The sequence below is a fragment of the Echiichthys vipera genome (assembly GCF_963691815.1).
Source record: "Echiichthys vipera genome assembly, chromosome: 8".
NCBI classification, from domain to species: domain Eukaryota; kingdom Metazoa; phylum Chordata; class Actinopteri; order Perciformes; family Trachinidae; genus Echiichthys; species Echiichthys vipera.
This window is the reverse complement of record NC_139833.1, coordinates 9544302-9571536: the sequence shown is the minus strand read 5'-3', so window position 1 is coordinate 9571536 and position 27235 is coordinate 9544302. Positions and strand designations below refer to the sequence as shown.

At 38.4% G+C, this 27235-nt stretch overlaps 1 protein-coding gene across 1 annotated transcript in view; it reads left to right on the top strand.

The window, feature by feature from the left end:
* The window catches only part of grik3 (glutamate ionotropic receptor kainate type subunit 3), a gene marked incomplete at both ends in the record, with an annotated part of 100168 nt that extends 73138 nt beyond the window's left edge, over positions 1 to 27030 (top strand). The window contains 7 exons of the mRNA XM_083917552.1: positions 2838 to 3041; positions 10097 to 10320; positions 15152 to 15270; positions 22185 to 22402; positions 25391 to 25616; positions 25847 to 26097; positions 26836 to 27030. Of these exons, the coding sequence (XP_083773678.1) occupies positions 2838 to 3041; positions 10097 to 10320; positions 15152 to 15270; positions 22185 to 22402; positions 25391 to 25616; positions 25847 to 26097; positions 26836 to 27030 (1437 nt within the window). The remainder of the gene's footprint in view (positions 1 to 2837; positions 3042 to 10096; positions 10321 to 15151; positions 15271 to 22184; positions 22403 to 25390; positions 25617 to 25846; positions 26098 to 26835) is intronic.
* Positions 27031 to 27235: the final 205 nt, after the last annotated feature.

Below are 27235 nucleotides of genomic sequence, written 5' to 3'. Positions count from 1 at the left end.
TGTATGCCATGCGAGAACTGGAAGCTTGTCAGGGTGAGCAATAGTAATTATAAGTGATTCAGATGAGAATGTGAAGTCACATCATGTGCATGTTAAATGAGACGGCCTGGAGCAAAAAAAACAAAACGAAGAAGGAGACAGTGAAACAGAATGAACTATTCCTGAGATGCAATAATTACATGTGCAGATAGAGGGAACTAGGTGATCCTCCCTCAGCTCCAAATTAGGGCTGTGGCGATAACAGCATCACCACGGTCAAATGATGGTGCTGCAGTGATGAGGTCTTCACTGCATGTTTTTACTTGTTACAGGAGTGCATATGGTGTATGATAGGAAATACAATAAATAATGATTTTATCTTTGACTGACTTTGATTCTTCCAAATAGTTTTCATGTTGCTCCATCTGAAATTAACAGTGTTTATGAATTGACTCATTGATTTTATTTCCCCGCCCACAGTAGCAAGTGAGGGCCATCTGCCTGTAGTGAAACAAACAGACACTCACAGACAGACTGGGAGCTTTGACCAATCAGTGTAAATATGGTTAATGAGATCAAAACACATACACAACGGGACAAAAAAGTGTGACAAAAATAGATTTAAAATACAAAGTTACGCGTGTGGTCAGTGTGGATTGCCAAATCGCAAGTGATTCTTTGCTTTTTAACCGTAGTAAGGAAAAATCCATACCGTCACAGCCCATCACATTCATTTGTAGATCCCTAGTTGTATGTACTTAACACTGTCACTGAATGTTGGGGTCTTTGTGGAGCTATCAGGGAGGTTCCGACACAGATTCTACCCCCCCTGCATCTTGTCAGGACACAAGCTACAACGATAAACACTATCATTATGCGTATATCAGACCACTAGGCTGTAATTATGACAAGTGAGGTCAAGGCGGGACATAATTAATGCCTATCAGGTGCCGTCTATGTTAATTCTGTCTCAAAGAGGCGAAACTGAACAAGGATTTAAGTGCTGTAATGTTGAACTACAGCGGTAGGAAGTGGCAGTATGGGCAGATTTTATGTTGTAGTTAGAGTGGTGTTAATGTAGATGTGTTTCTCTCCAAGTGCTTCAAGTGTTTCAGTTACAGTTACAGTTGAGCTTTCCTAAAATGTTTTGGATCATTTTTGCCTTAAAGTGCCTTAGAGTGTTTCTGACATGTTCCTCGATTTACTATTTTGTTGGGAATCATTAGTTTAAGATGATAAAATCGCCTACTTTCTATTGCTGAAGAGAGTTTCAACTTTAATATCAATCTCCCCTCTTATAGTGTAATGACATTGCATCAAACTGATTCCAATGATGCATGAACAAGACGTCTGACAGCTTTATAGTGATAACTTTGTCAAAGAGATTAAGGCACTTAATGTGTTTTCCCCTTACATTAATTGTTTGCACTCCATTGCCTGTAATGTCTCTGCGCAAACCCACCTCCCTCCTCGTTCTGTTATGCACGCTCATGCTGCGACTGTGAGGGTAGAACTGGTATAAACACTTTGATTTGAGTCCAAACCTTAGGGAATAGCAAGAATTGGAAGGCTAGAAACAGATGGTAATGGCTTTTTCCCTTAACATGCAAACTTTTTGATCAAGTTAATTGGACAACTTGAGCAAAGTTTGCGTCTAAGCACTTGCTCTCGGAATGCATTGTCATCAAGTATTCATAACTTATTATTTATTAAAGAGGCCATCCTAATAGTAAAAGTGCTTCATATGTTGATAGCAAACAATTAGAGATGTTTATCATTTACTGTATGTTTTCTAGGCCTTATTATTTTAGTAGAATTTATGGAATAAATTATGCCCTGCATGATGTTCATTTTACACAGTTCTTTGCAGGCAACCTCAACAAACAGTGTAACTTTGTCCACATGCCACAAGCACATGAAATTATATTGTTGTTGCCCCCCACTGTCCCTGTCATCACCTCCACTTCCCCCCGTGGTAAACAAATACCTGAGGAAAGAAATAGTATATCTTTTTACTTCGTGCCACACAAGCTACACTTGGAAAAAACAAAACAAAGCAAAGGGCACCTTCACTCAAGAGTCCGTTAAGCTGCTTCTGAGCATGGTTTGCAAATTATACATCTGTGCTATACGAGGGGAAACATGCATCACAGCCCTTGCGTAGATGCACCAACATGCTTTGAAATGCACAGCAGCGCATGCAGATTTCTCTGGCAGGGAAATGGTAGCAGGCACCAAATAAAGGAAATCATTTAGGAGCTATTCTGTGTTAGTCGTTGTCACTGCAAGCATTAGTTCAGTTGCCCACCCTTGGAGATTGGTGTCAATTGATGAAGGCAACGTCGTGGGCATGTTCCATTTCACTGCGGCATTCTGCTCCTAATCAAGCTTTTATACAGCCCAAATTATGAGCAGCCAGGCAGGATATTACAGGCCAGTAAAGACTGTCAGCTACCTCATAAAACCAACTGACCTGTGCACCAGCAATGTAGGTCAACGCACAGCAATGTGGAGGAGACAGTAGGTTAGCTCAACACTGCAGGCACATTGATAGTATAAACATTACTTTTGTGTGTATTACCATCACTATAGCTAGACACTTACTTTGCATTACAGTCTTAAATTAGCTCAGGTCTCTTTTTGTTAATACATCAATGTAGGAAAAACCTCAACCATCTTTCATATTTTAACACTCCCTGTACCTGCACACTGAACTTGAATCTGCTGTCACTGCCTGTTAAATGCAACAGCCACTCATCAGCTCAGATCACTTTGCTTCAATTAAGTGCATGTGCTGAAACAAATTGAAAAAGCTGACCTCACAATTGCTTTTCATTTGATCTTGTGGATCTTTGCAGGAGGAGCCATACGTCATGCTTAAGAAGTCTGACAAGGCGCTGGTTGGGAACGACCGTTTCGAAGGATTCTGCATCGACTTGCTCAAAGAGCTGGCCAACGTCCTGGGCTTCACATATGAGATCCGCCTGGTGCCTGATGGGAGATATGGCTCTCAGGACGACAAGGGCCAATGGAACGGCATGATCAGAGAACTTATAGAGCATGTAAGTCAAAAAGCTTGCTTCACATTTCTCTTTAAAGGAATAGTTTGAAATCTTGGGAAATATGCTGATTTGCTTTCTTTCCAAGTATCAGATGAGACGATCGATGCCACTCTCATGACTCTATGGGAAATATGTAGTTGAAGCCAGCAGCTGGTTAGCTTAGCTTAGCAGTTGCCAGGCAACTCCAGTAAGTTACTGCTCTCAGCCAAGTGATCGTCCAGGATAAAACTCTTTAGAGGTGCTGGTGATTGTATTACCTCTAGACAGAGCCAGGTTTCCATATTTTCATTCTTTGTGCTAAGCTTAACAACTGCTGGCTCCAGCTACATGTTCATTGGACATGAAATTGATAGTGCGGGGGGGGGGGGGGCAATGTTTATCAAAAGCAAAATATTTGTTAAAATACCATTCAAGTATTGTGGTGCTTCAGAGACATCCCATAAGTCATATTCTACAGACTTGTAGGCTGATTTCAGAAAAATCACACCATGATCATTTTAATATATTTTTCACAGAAAATGGGAAAACAATGCAAAATGATCATTCACTCCAGTATTGTTACTTATATAACGCAATTGCAATATTATTCAAAAAATAATCACAATTTGATATGTTTCTCATATCGTGCTGCCGTAATGCAGCTTCATACACTTGAAAAATGTTTTACCTCATCACGGAAAATTACAAAAGCATGCCATTGAACTGAGTTGCAGGTTATGTCCTCTGTGTGGGCGGTGGTATAGTTATGATTGAGTACAAGTCAGGAAGAACCTGCAAAGCTGTCAGTTACATTTATGACACAATTATGTCAAGGTTGCCTAAAAGTTACCAGTGTGTTGATGTCATTCAGTGAGACGAACCACTTCCTTCAACTGGATAAGTCAAAGATCTCGGCTGAGAATGTGATCCTGCATATAGGATACAGGAGAACACACTGGCAATCATCTTGCTGAAGCATGGTTGGAATTCACAGCTGTCTGTGTCAAACTCAAAGCCTCAGCAACCATGAAACAGCCTCACGTCGAAGTGATGGTGGCAATTCTCTGCTGGCATTTCATAAGTGTCCCTGTCAGTGCTCTCTCTTTGTCCTCAGCCCCATGGGGTCAGCGCTGTACTCAGCTGAAAACTTGTAATAGCTTAAGTGGCATTTAGTGCAGGGAATCGTATGGCAGGAGTCAATGGCTTGGTGCTGAAAGGGTTGGGAAAGGTGGGCTCCCACTGCAGCACTTTATTTCTCCGTCCAAGCTTTTTGCTACATCCATGTTAATAACAATAACCTTGAGGGGAACAAATGGATTACTAAAGGGTGAGAATGCTGGCACGAAATAGAGATGCATGACTCATTGAGAAGCACATATGCTATTTGTATTATTCTGTTCTCTGGGTAAAAAGGAAAATGTGCATGTGGTCACAGAGTATGCTCATCTCACAGTACAATAAAAAAATGGTGTTTTGTAGTTGTTGTTTGTGACATGCATGTGTTTTGTAAAGATGTAGCCTTTGGTGACTGATACCTTCAAATGTAAGCTGTTGAACACATGCGCACAAGCGCGCGATCACAAACACACAGAGAGCGAGAGAGAGAGAGAAACTCCATTTGCCTGTGTTTTAAACAAGATAAATTGTAAATTAGGAGATGAATACAGTTAGAGAGATGCATTTAAGAATGAATTTTAAGAATGTACATATATATTTAAGCTTCTTTTTTTTTTAGGTCAATTGCCTTTGAAAAAGCAGCAGAAGTGAAGATTAGAATCTATATTGCTAGTTAAGGCTTTTACTGCTCCTTATCGCATGGCCAAGGGCGCATGACATCTTCTTTGTGGATTTTTAGTGAGTTCTATTTTGTGGTCTGGTGCTCTCCTTACCCCTGTCGGTATGGATAAGCTGATCGTGATTCAGCAGACCTGAAATATAAACTTTAACTCAAGCTCAAGAGATGTCACCCGAGAATGATAGAGGACAGTATGGCTCCTTGAGAACAAACCTCAGACTAACACATTTCCTTTCACTGAGCTAATAAAGCTCAGGATGTATTTCTTCCCAACTCTAAGAAGTATATATGTACTGTAAAAAAGCTATTTTCTTAAGTCTTTTAGTGTTTTATCTAGATCAAATATCTTGGAGACTTAATAATCAAGTAGCAGCTAATAAGTCGGATAAACAAATACAGGACTTAAATTGAAGAAATTCTCCGAACTGGTACAGGAAAAATAGTTTCTGATAGAGTCTGTTGTCAGAGTAGGAAGATTTGTCCTTCATTGAAATGTATCAGTCATTTTTAGGAGTTTTTCCCCCTGCAACACAAAATGGAAGAATAAATTAATTTCTTGCACAATTCAGTAGGATTTATTTCTATTCATAAGTAATATAGATAAGATACTTTCTGTGAATATAATCCAAGTAGTATTATTTACATACATGAATTTATATTATTATTATTCGAGAACGAGACTTGAGTTCTTTGAAATCAGTGATCTCTATAGTTCATCGAGATTTGTCACACAGAGGTGGACTAAACACTCTGTAAGAGTGTATCTCTGCCTATACATTTTGGATGAATATGATACTATTATGATTTACTCCCCATGCAACTGATACTTCTGAACTAGAAACTGGAATGAAAGTGCAAATAATTAAGCATTGTGTAACATACAACCTTTCTTTTCCTCTGTGTAGTCGAAGCTCACTGCAGTGCCAAAGGGCATTGTTTGGAAGGTGCTAAATGATGCAACAGGCCTTGTTAAACTTGATTTAGTCACAATAGATGATCACTTTAATCACGCTGTGATGCAAATGTTAATAGCGTGCTTAGCACATCATTTGTTTCTGTCATGGCATAATATTTGCTTCAATAGATATGCTGGAAGGTGATAGCCAACTACACAGATAGACAATGTAATCGACTTCATCGAATGAAATTAACATTTAAGTGACATTTTGCAAGCTCCACAAACAACTATCAAATAGAGAAGATAGAATAAAATGCTATGGAGAAGGAAAATATATACACTGAAGATCAAAATATAAATATTTTTTTAATGTTCAGAATTTGATAGACTATCAGCTGTGGCTATACCACTGCTGTCCTAGCATGTATTTTTTTAATAACCAAGGCAAAAAAACAGTGAGCAAAATTAGAGAGCAGTAACCACTGCCCTTGCTTTGAATGACTTCTGATGAGCATATAGAATCTATGGAAAATCGTTTGCAACAAAGTAATATCTAACAAACCCACTACAGTTCCCGAACTATGGAAAAGACTGCAAGAAGAATGGACCAAGTTAAAACCAGAGCAGTGTGAGAAACTAACGATGTACTGTGGGCGCAGATGTGCTGAAGTCATTCAAAGCAACGGTCTCTACACTTCCTGTTCATTTTTGAATCCTATAGCCCGAAGAAAACATTGTTTAAATCTTGTCTTCTGACACAGTGGTTACTGTTCTCTGATTTTCCTCACTGTTTTTTTCACAAAATAAAGGTTTTTGTTGAGGTGCCTTGGTTAATTAAAATAAAAAAAACATGCTAGTACAGCAGTGGAATAGCCACTGCGGATATTCTATCAAATTATTGACGATAAATAGTAACAATATTTCAGAATAATTCAAGTATTGATACTCTCTCTAATTTTGATCTCCAGTGTATATATACATTTTACACAAGCAAAATAAAGTAAAAACGCATATTTTGTTTTTGTATGCACATCTTTAGTGATTGAGGAAAGCGTGTGACAGCAAGTGAATGGACAAGTGTGATTTCGATCTGAGAAAGCCGGATGACCTGTTGGTGAGAGTGACTGACCCGTAGCAGCGAGGGCAAAAGTTCAACTGCCTCACCAGCAAACATGTCTGTCCTGCCTGTCAACCCTCCTTCAATAAATCCCAGTTTCAGGCCACCACAATCTGAATGCGCTGCTTATGCAAAGCAACAATGTCTTGATTACATTCCACACGCTTCATCATGAGCCCTTTGTGTATTTTGATATTGGACTGCATTATATAGGAGGCCAATCTACACTGTTGTTCACCGAAGTGTCACGCTGTGCATTCATTCCTCGCCATGGGTTGAGATGCATTTTCAACTGGCGAATCAGACCTTTTTATATTCCCTCAGCATCCCTGTGAGAAAAATTGCTCTCCGTTATCTGTGGTGACCATTGCATTGTTCAGCAAAGTGTGCTTCTGCAGCTGCATCACATTCCATTGAAGCAAAATCTGCTCTTGTATCTGCTCTAAATGGTCACACACAGTAGCCCTATATGCAAGTGCTATATAATCCTTACATTAGGACTGTGACAGCAAGCTGTAAAATGCATAAACAGACTGTATAGCATACTGTATAAATGTTTGTTAAGGGATAAAACGCCTTCGTATAAGCAGTATGTAATTACTGGCATTGAAGCAAATGCACTAATGTCTTATGCTGTTAATCATTTAACAAATAAGAAACAGCTCACTGTAATAACCCTCAGGTTCAGTGTACAGTCAGTGGATTGCAAAGGCATGGAACGTGGTAGTCGTAACTTTATGAATCCTCCAGGCTTTCATCAGGTGAGGAGGTCCGGGAGGAGAACACCACTAAGCCAACCATCTGCAAAACCAGATAACACTGAGCCATGTGGCACGCAGCAGGGCACTATCAGGTTATCTTGCTTGTGCCCAGTTTGTGTGCCTAAGCAGTAAGCAGAACAAGGACATGAGGCATGTATATTAGCCCACCGTAGGGATGTCTGGAATCGCATGCTGGTTGATCTTCCGGCTGAGTGGCAGGTTGGTTCAAAGCTGCAGTTGGCAGCAGAGAAGTGAGGGAGCAGTATGTTATCTACGAATTTGAATAGTTTAAGAGACAGCAGATGCACTGCGGGATGCATCCGTTTCCCAATCTTTCCATCTCTTCAGAGGCCACTGTGTATTTAGCTACCATGGTGCTGACCACAGGAGTATATAATCCACAGTGTCACACTTAAAGTGGAAATGTTTTCTTTTTGACCTTTGTTTACTGCTATGTGGTGGTTATCACGTGAATCTAAGGGAAGAGCTGTTCAAGCCACAGGGAAAGTTAAACTCATGTTAAGACTAGCCTTCGGGTCCGGAAACTGAGAATATATAGTGGGAAAAAAACATATATTAATTTCATTATTTTATTACAGTCCACAATATCAAGCCTCAATGTAAAAGAAAGTAATAACAATCAATTTAGCAACAAAACATGTTATGTAGACTGAAAGGTTGTAGGCTGAAGCTACAGCTTATTACACATACATTTAAATGATTGCCATAATTTTAACTTGTGTCAATCAGTCAAATAAAAAAATGCAAACAAAAAACAAAACAGAAAATAAATATATAATCAGTATTAGTTCTAACTGTTGCTTTTTTTTTTTAATTCCCTTTTCCTCTGAGTTGATGAGGACTTTCTCTAGATAAATAAAAAAACATATTCTGTAGACATTTTACTTTACTCACTTTATAAATGACTTGTGCTTTATACAACTCAACTAGGTCATAAAATTTTAACGCATATAGTTCAATGAAAAGTGTGTTTGTTGGGTCATAATAACTAGATCAACTTACAATTATTATGGCCGTCTCCTGCAGTATATATATAGCATTTATGTTTTGCCCCAAAGCTCCACACAAGAGATCATGTATTGAATAATATAATATAATATAAAAAACATATATATATATATATATATATGGGTGTTAAAACAAAAACTAAGATGCAGTACTCTAGTTCACATCACCCAGCTACATCTTTTAAACTCAAAAAAGTTGCGTGTTCCTCGAACTAGCAGATTTATTTCCTATTGGATTAGGTCGAATGATTTTGAAAAAGTTTTAAAAAAAGAAAAAAACATGAGATCTACTTTTAGGTTGTGAACATTCTGTGAACTGTTGTATGCCCTGTTCCTCTCTCAACGCTCAGTATGTAGGAAGAAAAGAAAGCCTCACTTTGTGAGTTGTGTCGTTTCTTGGAAGAAAGATGTATCCGAGCGTGAAACAAGCAGCTGGTTTCATTAACCTCCTGTCCAGCTGGGGTGCAGGGGAGTTGAGGGGGCTGCCAATTTAAATGGTAACCTTTTAAATATGCAGTCATACGCATATAATAGTGACTGCAACTTATCTGTTATGCTCAGCCGTGTCCATTACATAATGCGGTATGGTGTCATATGTCATTCTATTGACACTAGATAATGGCTCTATAGTCGGAACTGCATCTAATACATTGGGATGATGGCTCTACTTTTTCCGAAAGGCATCATCAAAGAGACAGAAAACTTATTTCAGATTCACATTATACGATGTCAGAGAATGTCAACCAAACTCTAAATAACCTTATACAGCCGTTTTGTAACCTACCATTAAATAGTTCACAATATGAACGATATGACAAGATGAAGAGTCTACTACAGCAATTCTAATGGTTGTAAGAGACAGTGCTTAGGCCCAGCCTTTTTTAAGTTTGCCTGCTAACATGTTAATAATGGCAATGCTAAGATGTATAATTTAATTTGATTCAAATCAATTAACTTTATTTATCCGTTAGAAACTTAATTTGTGCACAACATCAGTGCATGTTCAGCTCACATACCTGAGATGGTATAATATTTACCATCTTTAGCATCTTATTTTAGCATGTTAATATTTACTAATTAGCACAAAAGAACAGCTGAGGCTAATGGGAACTTGTTTGTTTTGCAGGTACTTGGTCATAAATCGAAATATTGGCCAAATTACAACTTTAATCTGACGGTTGTGCTAAATGAAAAGTTAAGGATGTTAAAGAAATTCATCCCGAGGGGGAAATTAATGCCTGAACCAAATGTAATGGTTATTAATTCAATAGTTATTGAGACATGTTAATCAAAGCCACAACTGTCAATCTCATGGTGGTGCTGGAGGAAAAGTCAGGGCATCACCATAGTCATTCATGTTCTGGAAAACATATATGCCAAAACAAATTGCATTGGTTAGACACAGTATTCCAGTTCAATTTCTCTGCAATTATTAAAATAGGAATCAGAGTAATTCTCTATTTATTTTCCATTACAGAGAGCAGACTTGGCAGTGGCTCCTCTAACCATCACCTACATGCGTGAAAAGGTCATTGACTTCTCCAAGCCCTTCATGAGCATGGGAATCAGCATCCTGTATCGCAAACCCAATGCCACCAACAATGGCTTCTTCTCCTTCCTGAACCCCATGACTCCTGACATTTGGGTCTACATCCTCTTGGCCTACCTGGGCGTCAGCTGCGTTCTCTTTGTCATTGCAAGGTAAGTCCATAAAGATACATACAGTACTGTTTGTCCTTTTAGTCCTTTGGAGCTTTCTCCTCGTCTCTCAAAAGTCATAATAATTTACTGTGTTATCATCACAGGTTGAGATTTGAGTACACCAGCCAGTTTATCATACTGTGTTTGCTGCTGGGTAGTGATCAAGGCAGTTATGCCTGCATGGGCTCTCTACAGCCCAGCAGTGGGAGGACGAATTGAAAAATATATTCAGCTGAGTTGTAACATCTCATTCAGTGTGCAATTTCTGGTTTCCTGTGTGATGTCTTTGGAATTGGCAACGCGGCTTTAAACGATGCGCCTTAAAATGAACGTTCAAAAAGAAGAAATACTTGCTGAACAAAATAATGATAACTTAATGATCATATTCAGCAGTCCAGAGAGCAAATATATACACATCTGTGAAATTTTATCAGAGGAGACTATTTATAGATGATCATCAGTTTTTGCATTTTTTTTTAAAATTCCTAGCAGTTATATGTTATAAAACTATTTTGGATGGAGGTTATGAGTGTATCTCACTTGTACTTGTTTTTTTGGTCATGAATATGATGAATATCCTGTTAGTGTCATTGTGAGTATTTCCTGCTGCTTCTCATGCAAAGTGGTTCTTGAGGAAGTTCTGGAAAAGCAGGCATTGAAAGGAGTTCTGGGGCTTGAGAGCAACCAGCTGCACTCTTCTATCCTCATACGTTGTTGTGAGACCAAACACATTCTGGAGTGGCTTCACATAAGTACAAAATCATCTTAAATTGTTCCATCAGTTTTTGGAGGCTGGCCTAGATAGCGGAAAATCTGTATCTCATAAAGTGCATCGTGTGAGCATAAAACAGACAGCGGTGAACAATAAGAGGGCTACTTCAGCACAAGTAGGTCATTTTAAATGCTGGACTGAGGATTACCAACAACAATATTAGGCCGAAAACACTTTGGCTTTCAAAATCTCTGCTGCACCATTCTAATTATGTTGCAAGATACCCTTCCAAAGGCACATTTTAGTGCATAGCTGGAGATAAATGGCATATAAAATATATTGTAATGCTTAAAACTGCTGCCCTTTATTGTTGTATATCAGCCTTTACATGCACCTTAAAACTAAGGATGATTTAAGAGGATGTCAGGAGAGAATACATTTTGCCTTTCTAATCAAATCATAACTCAAAACCTGGAGATATACATCTTTAAAGAAATACATGGAGATGCTGTGATTATTAAACGATTTCTGTGATGTGTTGATGTCCATACAATTTTTTATTCATCGGTAAATGTGTAATGGTTGAGGTTTCTAAATGTCAATAGGCTCCTTATTGTCACTCATATTAACACTCCCTGGTTTAGGGCATCTATCTGTGCTATATGTTTAATTTCTCACAATGTTTTTAGTTCAGTTTTCTCTTAGGGATTGGAATTACGGTTTTACTAACATTTATTAAGTGCTAACAAAAAGTGTTTGACTGTAATAATGTAGACAGATTTCAAAGCAATTATACTTATAGTGTTGGAGAAAGTAAATGTAAAAGCATATTACAGTATATTAATATCAGTTTATGGATCCAAGTATATTGCTCATATGCTACTGTAGCTACGGTACTTACATACTTTTAAAAAAAAATCTCAAATAACTTACATAGCAACCCTTTGTGTTTCTATAATGTATTTGTGATTATATTTAGCCAAAAAGTTTACATGCAAGTGTCTTTGGGTATTAAAATATTGCCACTGAACACCAGCTACTGATGCAGAATAGCTGCATATTAAATAATTCATAAGGGACAGAAGAACTACAGTAACCAAATAATATTTGGCTTTTGTTATGTTTGGAGACAAAGCTGTTTCCAGATCACTTCCTCGACTGTATGTGTAGGCTGTACTCTTGGCAGACAAAAATAGTGTTGTTAAGCAGACAGTTTTGTGTAGGGTTGTTCTGCTTGTAGTCTGACACAGGCTTATGGCTCTGCTTACCAAGCCTTTTTAGAGCAGAGAACCAGGGGTATTGAATCAGCACTGGTAAATTGTCATATCATGTGTGTCATGTGTAGTAATTGCAATCAAAATAGTCAAAATACTTTGGCCTATTGTAAGGGTTAAGGTTAGAGTACTTTAAGTTCAGTTCATGTGTAGTTTTGAAATGTGCAGAAAGCCTCTCCTATTTTCCATGCCTTTTTACTTAAATGTTTTATTTGACTATGGCTTTAAATTTAACATGAAAGTAAAACAAAATGTGAATGAAATAATTAATTGAATTGGTAGAGAGAACCACATTTGTACAACAGCTGCCCAAGGCCTTTCTGATGTCTGCAAATGTTATTAAAAGCACATGAATGTTAAGACACTTAGAGATGAAAACACTAGAAATTACATTTTATTTGAACACACAAGAAATACATGCATTACACCATCAGGCAGGCCAACATTGAGCAAAGCACGTTCTTATTGTCCATCAGTTCAGTCGTCTGATTGTTTAACTGAGATTAGAAGCACTTTAAATGATGGCTATAGAAGACTCCATTTTATGTTTCATGATTAACCATCAGTTCTGTTCAGTGTCAGATTAAAATAGACTGCTGACATATTCAAAAATATTTCATCAGCATGTAATTAAATTAAGTGTATCTATCTCTTGAACAATATAAATTTCAGTCAATTAATTTTTTTTGAGTCCCTCAGAACTGAGAATATGGACTTGAGGATTCACCGTGGGTTCCAGTGTTGTGGACCATTGTAGTTACTTATCTGGGTTTTGAAGATTTCTTAGCCCTTTCTACTATATCTCATCAAAGTCACATATATGCCACATTTCGTGGAGAACCGATCTAGAGTCTAAGGGATCCAATTGTACTTAGCAAAGCACCCAGAATAAAGAGCCAGAAAAAGATATTTCACATGATATAAAATACATTTAAAAAAGGGAAAAGTAGTGACATTTAGCATGTTTTATCTCAGAATCTGTTTCTGAAAATGACTTGTGCAATAAAAGGCGTGCAGCATTTTCAGCAGGTGTCAAACCAAATGGCAGATATGGAGAGATGCATGCTTTGTGGTTTCATGTGACTTTAAGATGAGTCCTGGTGCCTCATATACTCAACCATGACATTTTATACCCTCCTAAAATATTTGATGTCTGTGCCTCCTTGGCCACATTTAGGAGAAAGCATACAGTTAAGGTGGTTTCTTAGGTAAGCAGTGGAGGGTAGAGTAGCCAAAAACTGTACTAAAGTAAAAGTACTATTTAAAGTATTTTACTGCGCAGCAAGTACAGTAGTGTGTATAATTTTCATGTGCATAATTCGGTCTCTACTTTTCTACCTCTAATCAACGGGCTCCACCAATGACCCTGACTAGATAAATGCACATTGTTAGTTTCAATATTTATTTATTCATATTAAATCTGATTAAAAAAAAGTAGGCTATAGTAGCTCAGAAGCCTTACGTACTGTGTGTATAACTTATTAGCATTAACACAACACATTTATGTATCTCTGTCAGATCAATGTCCGCACAATTCTCCGATGTACTGACCAACAGCCACAACCAGAGCCTGCTGCAATATGCACTGTCAATTCCTCTGTAAGATAAGCTGCTAGTGCTATCTGAAAGCCATAACGTTAATGTTTCTCCTGCTGTAGCTTCAGACATGCCGCTTTGAACAGAGTCATGTGGAGACATGGCTCCAGCAGCAGACATGGGACCTGCAGAGTCTAATTAAAAGTAGCATGATGAATGCATCCAATTGTAACAGAGAAAAAGTAATGATTTATTTTCTTTTTTTTTTAGTGAGCTGTGGTTTTTGTGTTTTAACGTCAGATTCAATGTTCAGATTTACTCTTACTGCTCTAATCAATTGTCTCCAGCAGCAGTTTTCAGTGAAAAAGCTCTGATAAAACAGCCATATGCTGTCTGCCCAGTACCAGACAGACAAACAAAATGAGTGCCTAACTGGTGAAAATAAGCATGTAGCAGCTAACAAGCCAGATATTTTTCTCAGGAGTAGGTGGAGACAAAACAGAGTTAATACGGGATGTTATGAGGCCACAAACACAACTCCAAATTTATCCTAGCATTTCCCTGGAGTTACTGTTTAAGGCAACTGTTTGCCACAACAACTTCATAAGGTCAAGGTTGTGTTTACAGCTTGTTCTGCTGCTGCTAAGTGCTCCAAAAAAATCTGTTGCGCTGCTTTAAAAGATTCTCCTAAAAAACAATGCATTTGCTCATACAAAAGTATTCCCTCTCAATCATCACCTATGACCCAATCGAAGTGTGTCAAGGTGTATTTTTGCTTTTTCATTTTGCTGTGTTCATGGGAAGTGTCTGGCTTCGGCCTTTGGGCACAAGGTGTGCATGCATGCCGTTGAAAAAAATGAAGCACCAGGCAGACAAAGTTCACTCCAAAAAGAGAGTGAATCCGGGACCCGCTGGTGAGCACTGAAGGAGAGGATGGTGATGAAGAGCAATCAGGGGGCGTGTGCTTCTGGTGTTGTTGAGCCAGGGAAGAGGGGCAAACTTTGAATCTTGTGTTCACAAACCGCAATAAAGAAATCCTAGTCATTCTGCCCTTAACTACCCCTTTTTAGAGCTGCTGTTCTACTGCAGTCATCAATGTTGTAGTTGTGTTACTCCAAACCAAAGGTGGAACTCTAAAAAAGCTGTTGCTCTCAGAATAGCTCTCAAGCTAATACAATCCATTTTTGAGATTCTTCTTGAGGAGGAAATGGTGTTCAAGAAGGAGAAGGAAGATATTTTCATCCTTGCATTTTCTCAGATCTCCGATGAAAACTTAAAACTGCTTTCTAACTTCCTGTCTCGTTCCAAGGTTCAGCCCGTATGAATGGTACGACGCCCATCCTTGTAACCCTGGATCAGATGTAGTGGAAAACAACTTCACCCTCCTCAACAGCTTCTGGTTCGGAGTCGGTTCCTTAATGCAACAAGGTATGGCAGTGCATTCATCCTCTTTCCTGTCAGAAACAATACTATCACACCAGCCCCCTTTTCCTATGCCCTACTAGCTCCCTCTCTTTCTGCCTCTTTAACTGACAAGCTCCATGATTTCCATAACGTGACTGTTTCATAAGACATTTACCTGTCAAGAACAACTGCAGAGCTCAGACTTACATGACAAAGGAAGGCTGCTGTCACCTACCTGCTGTTTAAAAAGGGAAGAGTAGGTGCCAGGCACTCGTCAGAGATTGTCAGGTCTGGATGGAAAACATTGCTTCATTTATTCCACCAAAACGCAGTCACTGGCCCTGCTCAAGAGCTTTCTGAGTGTTGGGACGAAAAGGGTAAGTTGAGGAACATGTCTGACAAATGCCAGCTGTCAGCCATGCTAGAGCCGGCTGGTGTGATGTTTTCAGCACCATACAACTTACACTGAGAGTGATCCGCTGCAGAGAATCCATATGTCTCACTGTTCAACAAGTAGTCTACCAATTAAATGTCACTGCAATCGTGTTTGATGCTGATGTAGACGTTTGAAACCAGTCAGAAAAAACGAAGCAATTAATTCTTTCAGCAAAAGAACCCAGCTTATTTTAATACACATCCCACTGCAGATTTAATTCTACTTTTTGACCAAACTAAAGGAAACAAATAGGTTTTCACTTGCTATGTGTTCCTTAAAAAGGGATAGGTAACCAAATGAAGGCCCACGAAAAACATAATGAAGTCAACTGTGTAGGACAAAAAGACCCTAGTAATAAAATGCTTAACCTAAATGTAACAAGACAAATCAAGGAGGCTTAGAGAGACTCGGCAGTGGATCTTTGCCCATAAAGATAGCAAACACATTCAGCAATTCATTAAGCGCAGAAGCTCGGCAGCACTCCTGTGAAACGGCATAGCAGCTCAACCAATTTGCCGGTGCAGGCAGAGGGCTGATTGTAGCACCAGTGTGCCAGGAGGGAGAGAGAATCGAAACAAAATGAGCTAGTTAGTAGCCTTTATTATTAAACTAAACTGGAGAGAATTCCCTATTACAATTCATATCATGACTCACAGTGTTGCCTGTCAATGGCTGAGCTCCAGAGTTTCCATATTTAACTGAAGCCACTGCTGCTGGTCGGTTTTTATTCCAAAAAATCACATTGAGATATAGAAGTTAATTGAAGTTCCTGTGTGTTCTCTAGCAGATTTATCTGCATCATGAATATAGACATAGGATGCATATTTTCAATGTTACATAACGGTTTCTACATGATTTTTAAATAAGGAATTGATTGATTGATTTTGAAAATATAATTTCTCTGCGTTTAAAATACCCAGAATGATTCTGGTGTCCCTTGGCACTGATTTTTGCTGCAGCACCTTGTAAAACATACTTCATGGGGGTATCTGCAGCGAGGTATATTTTGTCTGTGTCACATTAACAGACATCCTCAGTTTGTCTGCCAAACACAGTGACAGCAGCTGAGATGGAAGCCATTTCCTTGACATGTTGAAAATGCAAATGAAAGTGTTTGAGGAGATCCAAAAAAAAAGGAACATCCACCAGGTTGTCTGTGGGAGGGAGGTGTCATAGACAAGACAAAGAACGCAAAATATGAGGAGGTGCAAAAGCAAACACTTTGTGTACTTCAAAAGCATTCCTGGGGGTCTCAGTAGGCTTCTGCTCACAACAAACATATGTCTGATCATATCCTGCAAATTACTTCGCCCACATAAAATAATTTTAGAAAGTATGTTTGATTCATGAGTTGACTTATTCACTGACATTATTCCTTGATTATCCAAAACATAACAAAGATACACGATTTAAAGCCTAAAATATGTGTTCTTTCTTTGGTTCTTTATGCACAAACTAATCTGTGCTGAAGTGTTGTCTGTGTTTAAGTAACTGCAGTTATGACTTTGGTCGTTCTTGAGATTCAGATTTACTTGAAATGTAATGAACATTTCCATTCACAAGTGTCATTTTTTAAAGCAATTAACACCAAGTAAAAGCATCAAGGTTTGAAAGGGTGATATTGTGCGACTCCACAGAGAATGTTAAGTATAGATAATAATTATCATGGGGAAGCCTAGTTCTCTCATGTTAAGGTGAGGCATTACTAGTGGTGAGAAACACTCCAGAGAACAGGCACATCAGGTTTAGCCTCGCCACTACTGAATCCACCGAGAACAGCTTTTCCCCAGACTGACGGTTCAAAAAGCCTTATTAGATACGAAACATTCTGTTTATTAATTAAAAAAGGAAAATAGCAGCGTCAGGGACTTATTTATGATCTCCTCTTTAGAAATGTGTGCTGTAAGAAGAAGAATAGAAGAGGATAGAATTTCAAAGTCGATACAGATACCCAGGAAAATACTCGATACTCAATACCATTTTCGATACCACAGGGAGAAAATCACAGAGAATGAAGGGACATTTTTTTAAATAAAGATAAAGTGCCTATAGAAAGTTATGATACCTTTTGATGATATGATAAAACATATAAAATATATATTTTTCCAGTGTGATTTACACATTTTGCCTTACAACATTAGAGTGACTTTTTTTTTTCTTCAAAATTTCTGAAATTTAATAAAAAATGAAAAACTACAGTAGGAGGGTTGTAAAAGTGATGAATCCCCAGATTTAACACTTTGTGGAGGCACGCTTTGCTTTAAATGCAGCCATCAGTCGGTTTGGATATGTCTCTACTCTCTCCTTTAGCCACTGTGTTGTTTTTATGGCGGTGTGTTTCATGTCGTTGTCATGCTGGAAGGTGAACCACCTGCCCATTTTCAAGTGTCTAGCAAATTTTCCTCAAGAATTCTGGTGTACTTGGCAGCATCAATTTCCATTTACTCCTGACCAGTTGCCCAGTACCTGCTGAAGAGAAACAAACCCACAACATAATGCTGCCACCACCATGCTTCCCTGTAGGTATGGTTTGTTTTGGGTGGTGTGTTGTGTTTGGTTTAAAAACATGGACCAAACATAGCGCCTGGAGTTCAGCACAAATAGTTCAATTTTGGTCTCATCTGACCATATAACCTTTTGCCACATTGCATCAGAATCTTCAATGTGTTTTTTGGCATACTGTAAACGAGACTCAGTGTAACATGTGAAATTGTTGTCACATGCACAGATCGACCGACCTCTGCCATTAAGACTTGTAACTCCATATCCCTCCCACTTCTGGACAATACTATGAACGGTACTCGGGGGGGATAGTTAAAGCTTTTGAAATATTTTGTATATCCTTCGACTATCCACGTTATCCCGGAGCTCTTTTGAAAGCATCTTTCCAACTATGGTGAATTATCTGTGTTACCACATCCTCCTAGGAGTGGAATCCTCAAGGAACAGCTGATTTTATTCTAAAGTCACCACAATTAATGTCATGTGAAGGCCACTTAACTTGGTGTGTAAGCTGGAAGGTGATTGGTTATACATGAGAATGTTTAAAATGGCTATTATAAAGAGACTCATCACTATAAAGAGACTGCTATTCTAGTTTTTTTTTTTTTATTAATTTACAGAAATTTTGAAAAAAAATTCACCTGATTGTTGCAAGGCAAAATGTGTAAATCATGCTGGAATTTTTATTTTATTTTATATATTTTCACTTCAGGCTGTAAAGTGACCAAAAGGGTATTATGACTCTATAGGCACTGTAAGAACAATACAAACATCAATAACAACACTTTGAAATTCATAGCTTGTTTTCCATGTGCAACTTGTTGTATAATACAACACCCTTAAAAATGGTTCAGGAAGCACAAATATTCACTTTAATTCTGATAGTTAGATATGAAGAACGACCACTTGCATAGCTGTCTTTTGTTCATCTAACAGTTTTTTGTACTTTTTACATGTATCTTCTTCAGTGCAGTTGTAAAGCACTCTTAATTACAAAAAATATTTTTAAAAAAAGTCATAGCATATCATCTCATGTCATTCAGGAAAAAAAATCTGGTCTAAACTATAGACAGAAAATATAGATGTAGTTGTTTATAGGTTTTATGAAGAGCCAGAATGAAGCTCAAAGTAAATGGCTTCCAGTGACTTTGGCTGTGGCCATCTTGGCAGTGACTCATGCCACCGAACTCCTTGCTGATCCAAAAATGGGCAATGAAGCGGACCGTGGATGGAGCTGGGTCAGGCCGAATGTAGCCTATTTAAATTGGGGGTCCCTGGGGACCAACTAATTTTTGGAGCCAGCCTCAAGTGGCCATTTGAGGAACTGTGGTTTTTGGCACTTCCACGTTGGCTTCTACTTCTTCTGAACATGGAGATGACTGTCGTCCGCAGTCTGCCTTGGGTTGGAATATAATTAATTTGCAAATTAAAAATATTGGTCCCCATCCATTCAAGTGTACCCAAATAGTTGTTAGGACTAGTGCACAGAACAACTGAGTGGACACCATCTCTTTATTTCTACTGCTGTCAGCTTTTACCCACTAACATCGCAGCCCCAGTTACTTTGATAAAGTGCCATAGCCCATAGCTCCCATGAGGTCAGATACATGTCAAAATAAATAAAAATGTCCCTTTCCTGAAATGATATTTGCAGTTCAGTGTTTTTTTTTATAGTATATATAGTCTTAGGCAGCTATTTACTGCATACATGGGAATGAGTAGTGCAGAAGTCAGTGAGATAGATGTGATGTTTTGGTTACTGAAATGATAAGGGTATTGTCATCCCTGAAAGAACATTTACATTTCCTTGGTTTACAAGATATGAGTCCTTCCTCAAGGAAATGTGTGGCATATTGACACCGTTTTATTTCCTTGCCACCATATGACTGATCGGCTTTTGTATTTATTAGTGCTCTGATGTAGCACCATATACTGTTCCCTGCTGACAACAGCACTTTATAGTGTGGAATTCAATTGAGTTACTCGTTGCTTCACTTAATTTTTAGTGCAACCAGAGAATGCATCTGGATCTTCCCTCTGTGAAGTCATACTGAATTCAGGGATGCTATTGTCTTCCCATGCTTGTAACAATGTAAAGTCTTTGTCAAACCACAAAGGACAAATCCAATCAAATTTGGTAGAAGAGGTTAAAGAGCTGACCACCCTGCCCCCCATCTGTGGGCTTGTTACTCTTTAGAATTGCCCTCATAAATCTTCTCGGGTAAAGTAACAGAGAACACAAAGCACAAGGGTATTTTTAAGGTTGTCAGAGATGAGATATAAAGAAACTTTAACACCAGTCAGTGAGCCATTGTAAACATAGTATTACTCAGCAGAGGCCCGCTCAAAGTCAAACCTGGTGCTGAAATGGACTGTCAGTCTGGCTATGTACTATTATCTTGATTTTTCTTTTTCTCTTACATACTGTGGTGATGTATTTGTATGTAAATCCACTAAACATGATGAGCTATGAAATAACATAATAAGAACATGGAAGAAAATTGAATCACAGTATAGTGTTAATAACATGTGATATGTCAAAGAGCCACTGCAATGCGTTGTATTGATTAATTTCCCTCATATACTGTATATCTGACCTGACATCTTCACAGATCAACTTTTATGCCAACCTGCTCACCAAAACTCATTTCAGACAAAATATTCAGTTTTAGACAAAGGTCTACTGCAAATGCTATTAATCATCATTAGATACATCTAAATTTGTAACTTAGTGACGGCAGTAGCAAGTGGTGTTGGGTTTGATTACATTGGTGAACATTTAGCCGTGTATTAGGTATGAATCCGAGACTTAAATGTTAATAAATGTTTGAATTTGAAAAGGAAAGCTATCTTACATGCTTTAGTGATAATGATGAATTCAGCAAATACTTGACGAGGGCTGGGCAATATGGCAGAATCTTCTATCCCGATATACAAGTAGGTAATTTCATATCTTGATAATGATCGTGATATAGCTTGATGTTGTATAGATAACACAATAAATAAAACCACCACATGGTGAAGCCTATTTATAGTACTCTCTAATTTTATTAAGATTTTTAGTGCAAAAAGACCAAAATGTGCTATCCAAATCTTATAAATATCGCCATAATGCAGTTGGGACTAGTGACGGCAATTTCTAATTATGACTTTATGTAACTCAAAACACAGGACAAGTCACCCTTGTATTCTGGCTATGTTGCTGTAAACGTCATGCCAGCTGGGGCATTTCAACTCTACAGAACCTGACCTTCGGGGCACTCTTCCTGACGGGAGCCGTTTGTGCAGGCATCTTAAAGACAGCCTTCCTTACAAGGACATATTTTGAAATAAACTCACATCGAGAAAGCCGATCTAATTGTTTCTTCATCTTTCTTCATTGACTCTTATTGACTAATCTCCTACGACAGACGCTTGATTTATTAACATTGCCATAGAAACTATATAGAAAAATACATATGATGGACAATTTTATATCCTTTTGAGAATATATATCGTCATTTCTATCGTCAGCCCTAACTTAAACTACACCATAGTAGAAATAATAAAACAAGTATGTGTAGCTTTGATATAGCCTTATTAAATGCTTTAGATATTTATAATATTTTCATTTAAAACACATTTTGTTATTAATGTAAGTTCGATCTCAAAGAAAAATAAAATGATAGTTGAGTGTGACTGAGTACATAGTTAAGTTATTGCTGCTATCTCTAAAAGATCCACATGTGCCGAGCAAGGCTTTTGTACTTAATGTAGAATCCTGGTCTGATCTACCCATTCTGAATACTTATCTTTGAGTTTAGCTTAACTCTTAAATTGGCTGCATTTTCTGTTTACTCACAGATCAACACCACTGGCACTGGCAAAAACATTTAGAGGCTAATTAACAAAAAACACAAGCGATCACGTTTCTGCCTTTGTTTAATTCAGTTACTGTGTTGGCAGGTACAATTTTATCGAGATAATTGCTTAATAGTCTCTCATTTTCTGTTGTGTACAGGCTCAGAACTGATGCCCAAAGCACTGTCGACCAGGATCATTGGTGGTATCTGGTGGTTCTTCACGCTCATCATCATATCATCCTACACGGCTAATTTAGCAGCTTTTCTCACTGTGGAGAGAATGGACTCGCCTGTGGACTCTGCTGATGACATCGCTAAGCAGACCAAGATTGAGTATGGCGTGGTCAAAGATGGAGCAACCATGACTTTCTTCAAGGTATAGTACACACAGGCTATAGAGTATGATTAGGTTAAGCTATTTTATCATTATGATGTTTTAATGAAAAAAGGGACGATTTGGCAATGTTTTGGATTTAAACCCCATAAAATGTTTAGTTGTAAACTTTAAACGTAGGGGTGTTGCACTCGCCGCACAGTGGAAGCTTGCCCGGATATCAACAGATATTGCTGATATTGTCTGAAGTTTCTTTAAAAAGTGGCCACAGTGTTTTTAGTAGCATCCGCTGTCACGGCGGAAAAAATCATTAAACTGCTTTGTGTGGTGTTGACATGAAGAATTACTGCATGGCCAGTGTCTGTTCATCTTTTTTTCGATGTGCCCTTATAAATGCAGAATCTATACACGTATGCTGTATGTTCACTATTAAAACATTACATTAAAACAAATGCTATTAAATGTGTCTCATTATAGCAATGATAAGATAATGATAGATTGACACATTTTTAAGTTTTGCAATAATAATGTTGTATAAAATAAGAAGAAGCAAGATGTTGAATTATTAAGGTAATTTACAAACACACACACACACACACACACACACACACACACACACACACACACACACAAACACACAAACACATACATCTAACATATATACAGTTAGATCTTAATTCCCACAGCAAAAGCAAATTCTTCAGCTTCAACCCGTCTCTACACTGTTTGATGTGTTCCTCAATAATGATTTTTTTATTCCAAAGTTTCAGCGTGCCTGCAGGGTCTTTGACTTTATTTTATTATTTTGCACTTTGCTTGAGATGCTGCTGCTACTGTGGTGCTGAATAACACATGTAACAGTGTTACAGTTTCTCCAAGTAAGAAAATGAAAACACTGCACATTTTTATTGAAGGCAGTCCATAAGTTTATGACATTCAATAGCAAGAAAAAAGAAATGATTCTTTGAGGGAATCTGTCTGCCCTAGTTTTTATGCACCAGAAATGTGTAGAGGAGCTCATAACCACTGTATGCCTCAATGTTGATTCTTCTGAATAGTGTGTAGACCCGGCCCCCAGCTTTGATTATGTCATCAGGGTTTTTGCCGAGATGTAGACTTAAAACAATAGTGGCTATTTAAGAAAAATGTTTTTTAATCGTAATACTGCACCATACTACATCCCATGAAAACAAAATGTCCTGTAATGATAATTAGTGTGCCTGGATCCAATTCAATTCGTTGACCCTATGAAAGGAAATCAAATTTCCATTCCACTGAATAGCCATGTAAAAGAAAGTTATTTCAGATAATTCTTGGTACTTTGATGAAACGTAGCTTTGATTGTAGCATCATAAATAGAAGGAGAAACAGGTGTTTAATTACCTCATCAGAGTTGCATGACTGGAGTGCCCTCTGCTCCCACTCGCATTTACAGAAAGGCCTAATGATGTCGATTCAATGAGGCACAGAAGCATGATAAATAGTGAGGAGACAGAGTAGATAAAGGCTTTGCAGATGTATGTAACTGGATGGATTTGGTCCTAAACTCATGTTTCAGTGACGTATTAAACTGCCTTTGTTTGGGCTCTTGATTCTATTAAAATGTGATGTGTGTTATAGCTTGAGAAGAATCTACTCGACCAGATAGCAGATCGCGTGTGAAATCTGTCTGGTGTTGTTCTAATTTATTTACTATTCCTGATTTTTTTTCATACACTACTTTCACAAAAAAACTCTCCTTGGTATGTCATTTCTTGCCATTCAAAAACCACTATACTTAAGTTAAACAACTCTGATCCCAGAAGACTAATACAGTATAATTCTTATTTGTACACATAATTCACAAGCAAAAAAATGTTTTTAGTGATGGATGATCAGGTACTTTTATAGCCAACACGAAGACATTATCTACTGTATAACTCGATATGTCAGTGGCATTTCTGTTGAAACAGACACATTGAATTACAAGCCACAATCAGAGGTTTGTGGCCACTGCTGTCTATGAGGGTGTCGAGTCACCTAAGCAAGACAACTCCTTCCAGGAAAGGTAGCTTTCACCTATAATCATAAAATAGGTAATAGGCATTGAAAGCGTCATTCGAGAACCTCAATAGAAGCTTTGAATTTAAAAACACAAATTACATTCCGTACAGCCCTAGAAATTGGTGGTCATACCCCATGTCATTTTGTACACTAAGGAATCTCTTGGAAACCATTCTTTATCTTTTTGAATTGGGCTACATATTATACAATGCAAAGCCAGCATATTTCTCCATTGCATTCTTTTCTTTTCTAACCTCATCTACTCATCTGGGAAGAAAAAAAATAAAAAATCACTAGATCTAGTGACAAAGATGCCAACTTGGCAATACATCCTAATTGGTACTTTTAAGTTTTAATATCAGGCTATTATATCTTGGTTTTAAGCAGCCAGGGCCATGCTTCTACTGTAGTTACGCATAATGGAGGGCTTCTGATAATAGCATCTTTCACAATTTGAAATGGCTTATAGTCTTTAGACAGTAATTATCTAGGATTAGACATGGCAAAAATGTGACCTCATACAAAATTGCATGAAATACCACATAGCCTGATGCAAGACTAATGGAGAGGCATTCTATTATTGCTGCTTCAGTAGCACTTATGAGAATAGATGTGCACAAAGCTTCAATTCACTGTCCTTTAATCCTGTGACAAAGGAGATCTGAAGGAGTAATCGTATAAATCTATTTGGTCACTGGCTAAAATCTGTATTCTTAAATGCTGTAAATGAACAAATGCTATGTGTGACATCTTTTTTATTCAATCATTTAAAAAAAAAACTTAAGAGGGACCAGATTTCATGGTCAGCAGTATTTTCAGTTTTAACACCTTGGGCTATAATTTTAGGAAGTGATTTTGCTCAAGTTCAACTTTTTTTGTGGTAATAGCATTGTATATTTTTCAGACCACTTTTTCCTTACCTCCAGCTCGGGAGGTTGTTCAAATGAGGTTCAAATGCAGTTTTTTTTCTTTTTCCATCCCTTAAAGAAATCCAAGGTTTCTACTTTTGAGAAGATGTGGGCCTTTATGAGCAGCAAGCCAAGCACATCGCTGGTGAAGTCTATTGAGGATGGGATTCAGAGGGTGCTGAAGTCAGACTATGCCCTCATTATGGAGTCTACAACTATCGATTACATTACTAGGAGGAACTGTAACCTGACACAGGTGGGAGGGATCATCGACAGCAAAGGCTATGGCATCGGCACTCCCCTTGGTAAGACCAGTGAATACATTTGAGACTACCAAGTAATAAAATAATCTACCTCTTTTTATAGGTTATGTGTTGTCTTTTGAAGAATAAGGGTGAGGAATGTAGCAGGATTAGATGTGATGTTGTTTTAGCTACCATGCAGACAGTACGCCACAACGTGTTTATGAACCTTATTATCACAGAATCCAGCTGGCGGTTCTTCCAAAGTAAAACAAGCCTTCTGTTGCTTCCAGGCTCCCCGTACAGGGACAAAATCACCATAGCTATCCTAAGCATCTTGGAGGATGGGCGCCTACACATGCTTAAGGAGAAGTGGTGGAGTGGGAGCAGCTGCTTGGATGAAGAGCGTCACGAGACAGGCCCCATGGGTATCCAGAACCTGGGTGGTATATTCATTGTGCTGGCATCTGGCCTAGTGCTGTCTGTTTTTGTGGCAATTGCTGAATTCATCTACAAGCTAAGGAAGACTGCAGAACGTGAGCAGGTATATATCCCCATAAATCACATACATAATGTGTTATTTTTTTAATTTCATCTTTGCTCTGTGGTTTGGATGGGTGGGAAATTAGTCTAACACTAATTTAATTACACACTGGGATTTCAGTTTAATTCACCCTCAATTTTAGCAAAGAAGTTACTAACCATGCTTATTTTGTTGTGATACTTATTCCACATAGCTTCTAAACCAAAGCTGTGCTCTATTCATGGCTTTTAGGTCGAAACACGTTATAAAAGGATTTGCATGCCTTTGGCTAATCCCTAGGAGTACTTGGGCCATAACACCATAACATTTAGTTATTTTAACAGGCATAATTGCAAATTGGAGCATAGAGAATTAATCCATTATTAGTCATTGGAGATGTCAGAATAGCATGAACCCTTTACTGTTGTAAGTCACTAATTTGAGTCATACTAAGTGAGTAGTTGCACGCATGCTCATGCACCATACTTGTTCATCCTTTCTGACACAGCAGCAATAATGAACCTTTTGCAGGCTACATGCAGTTGTGGTGCATTTTGACATTTCTGACAGCCATGGATGCATGTGCACACATTCACACACCAGCTGTAACGCAACATGATTGTTACGTTCTAATGCATGTTGTGCTCTTTAGACTGTCGACACTTTCTGCTGTCAGAAACAATTTAAAGCTAAGGCATTTACCCCCCGTCCCTTTCCCCTGTTCTTGTTCCCCTCCCCGCATCCTCCCTTTTCGCCCAGAGGTCTTTGTGCAGTGCCATGGTGGACGAGATCAGACTGTCGTTCACCTGCGAGAGGCGGGTGAAACACAAGCCTCAACCTCCAGTCATGGTGAAGACGGATGCAGTGATCAATATGCACGCCTACAACGACCGACGACTCCCAGGAAAGGACAACTTGAGCTGCAGCACTGGGATGACTCCCGTGTTCCCGTGACAATGTGCTCCCCCCAGGGCAAGACCCTCCTGAGCAACATGTCAGGGGCGATGCCAGAGACTAGAGACAATGGCATAGACGGGATCACCAGATTCACCATTAACCACAGTGACATGGGGACACTAACAAAACATGGGCAACTCAAAATGGCAGCATCAGCCACACAGGTATGACAACATTCACCATTGTATTCCAAACCACAAGG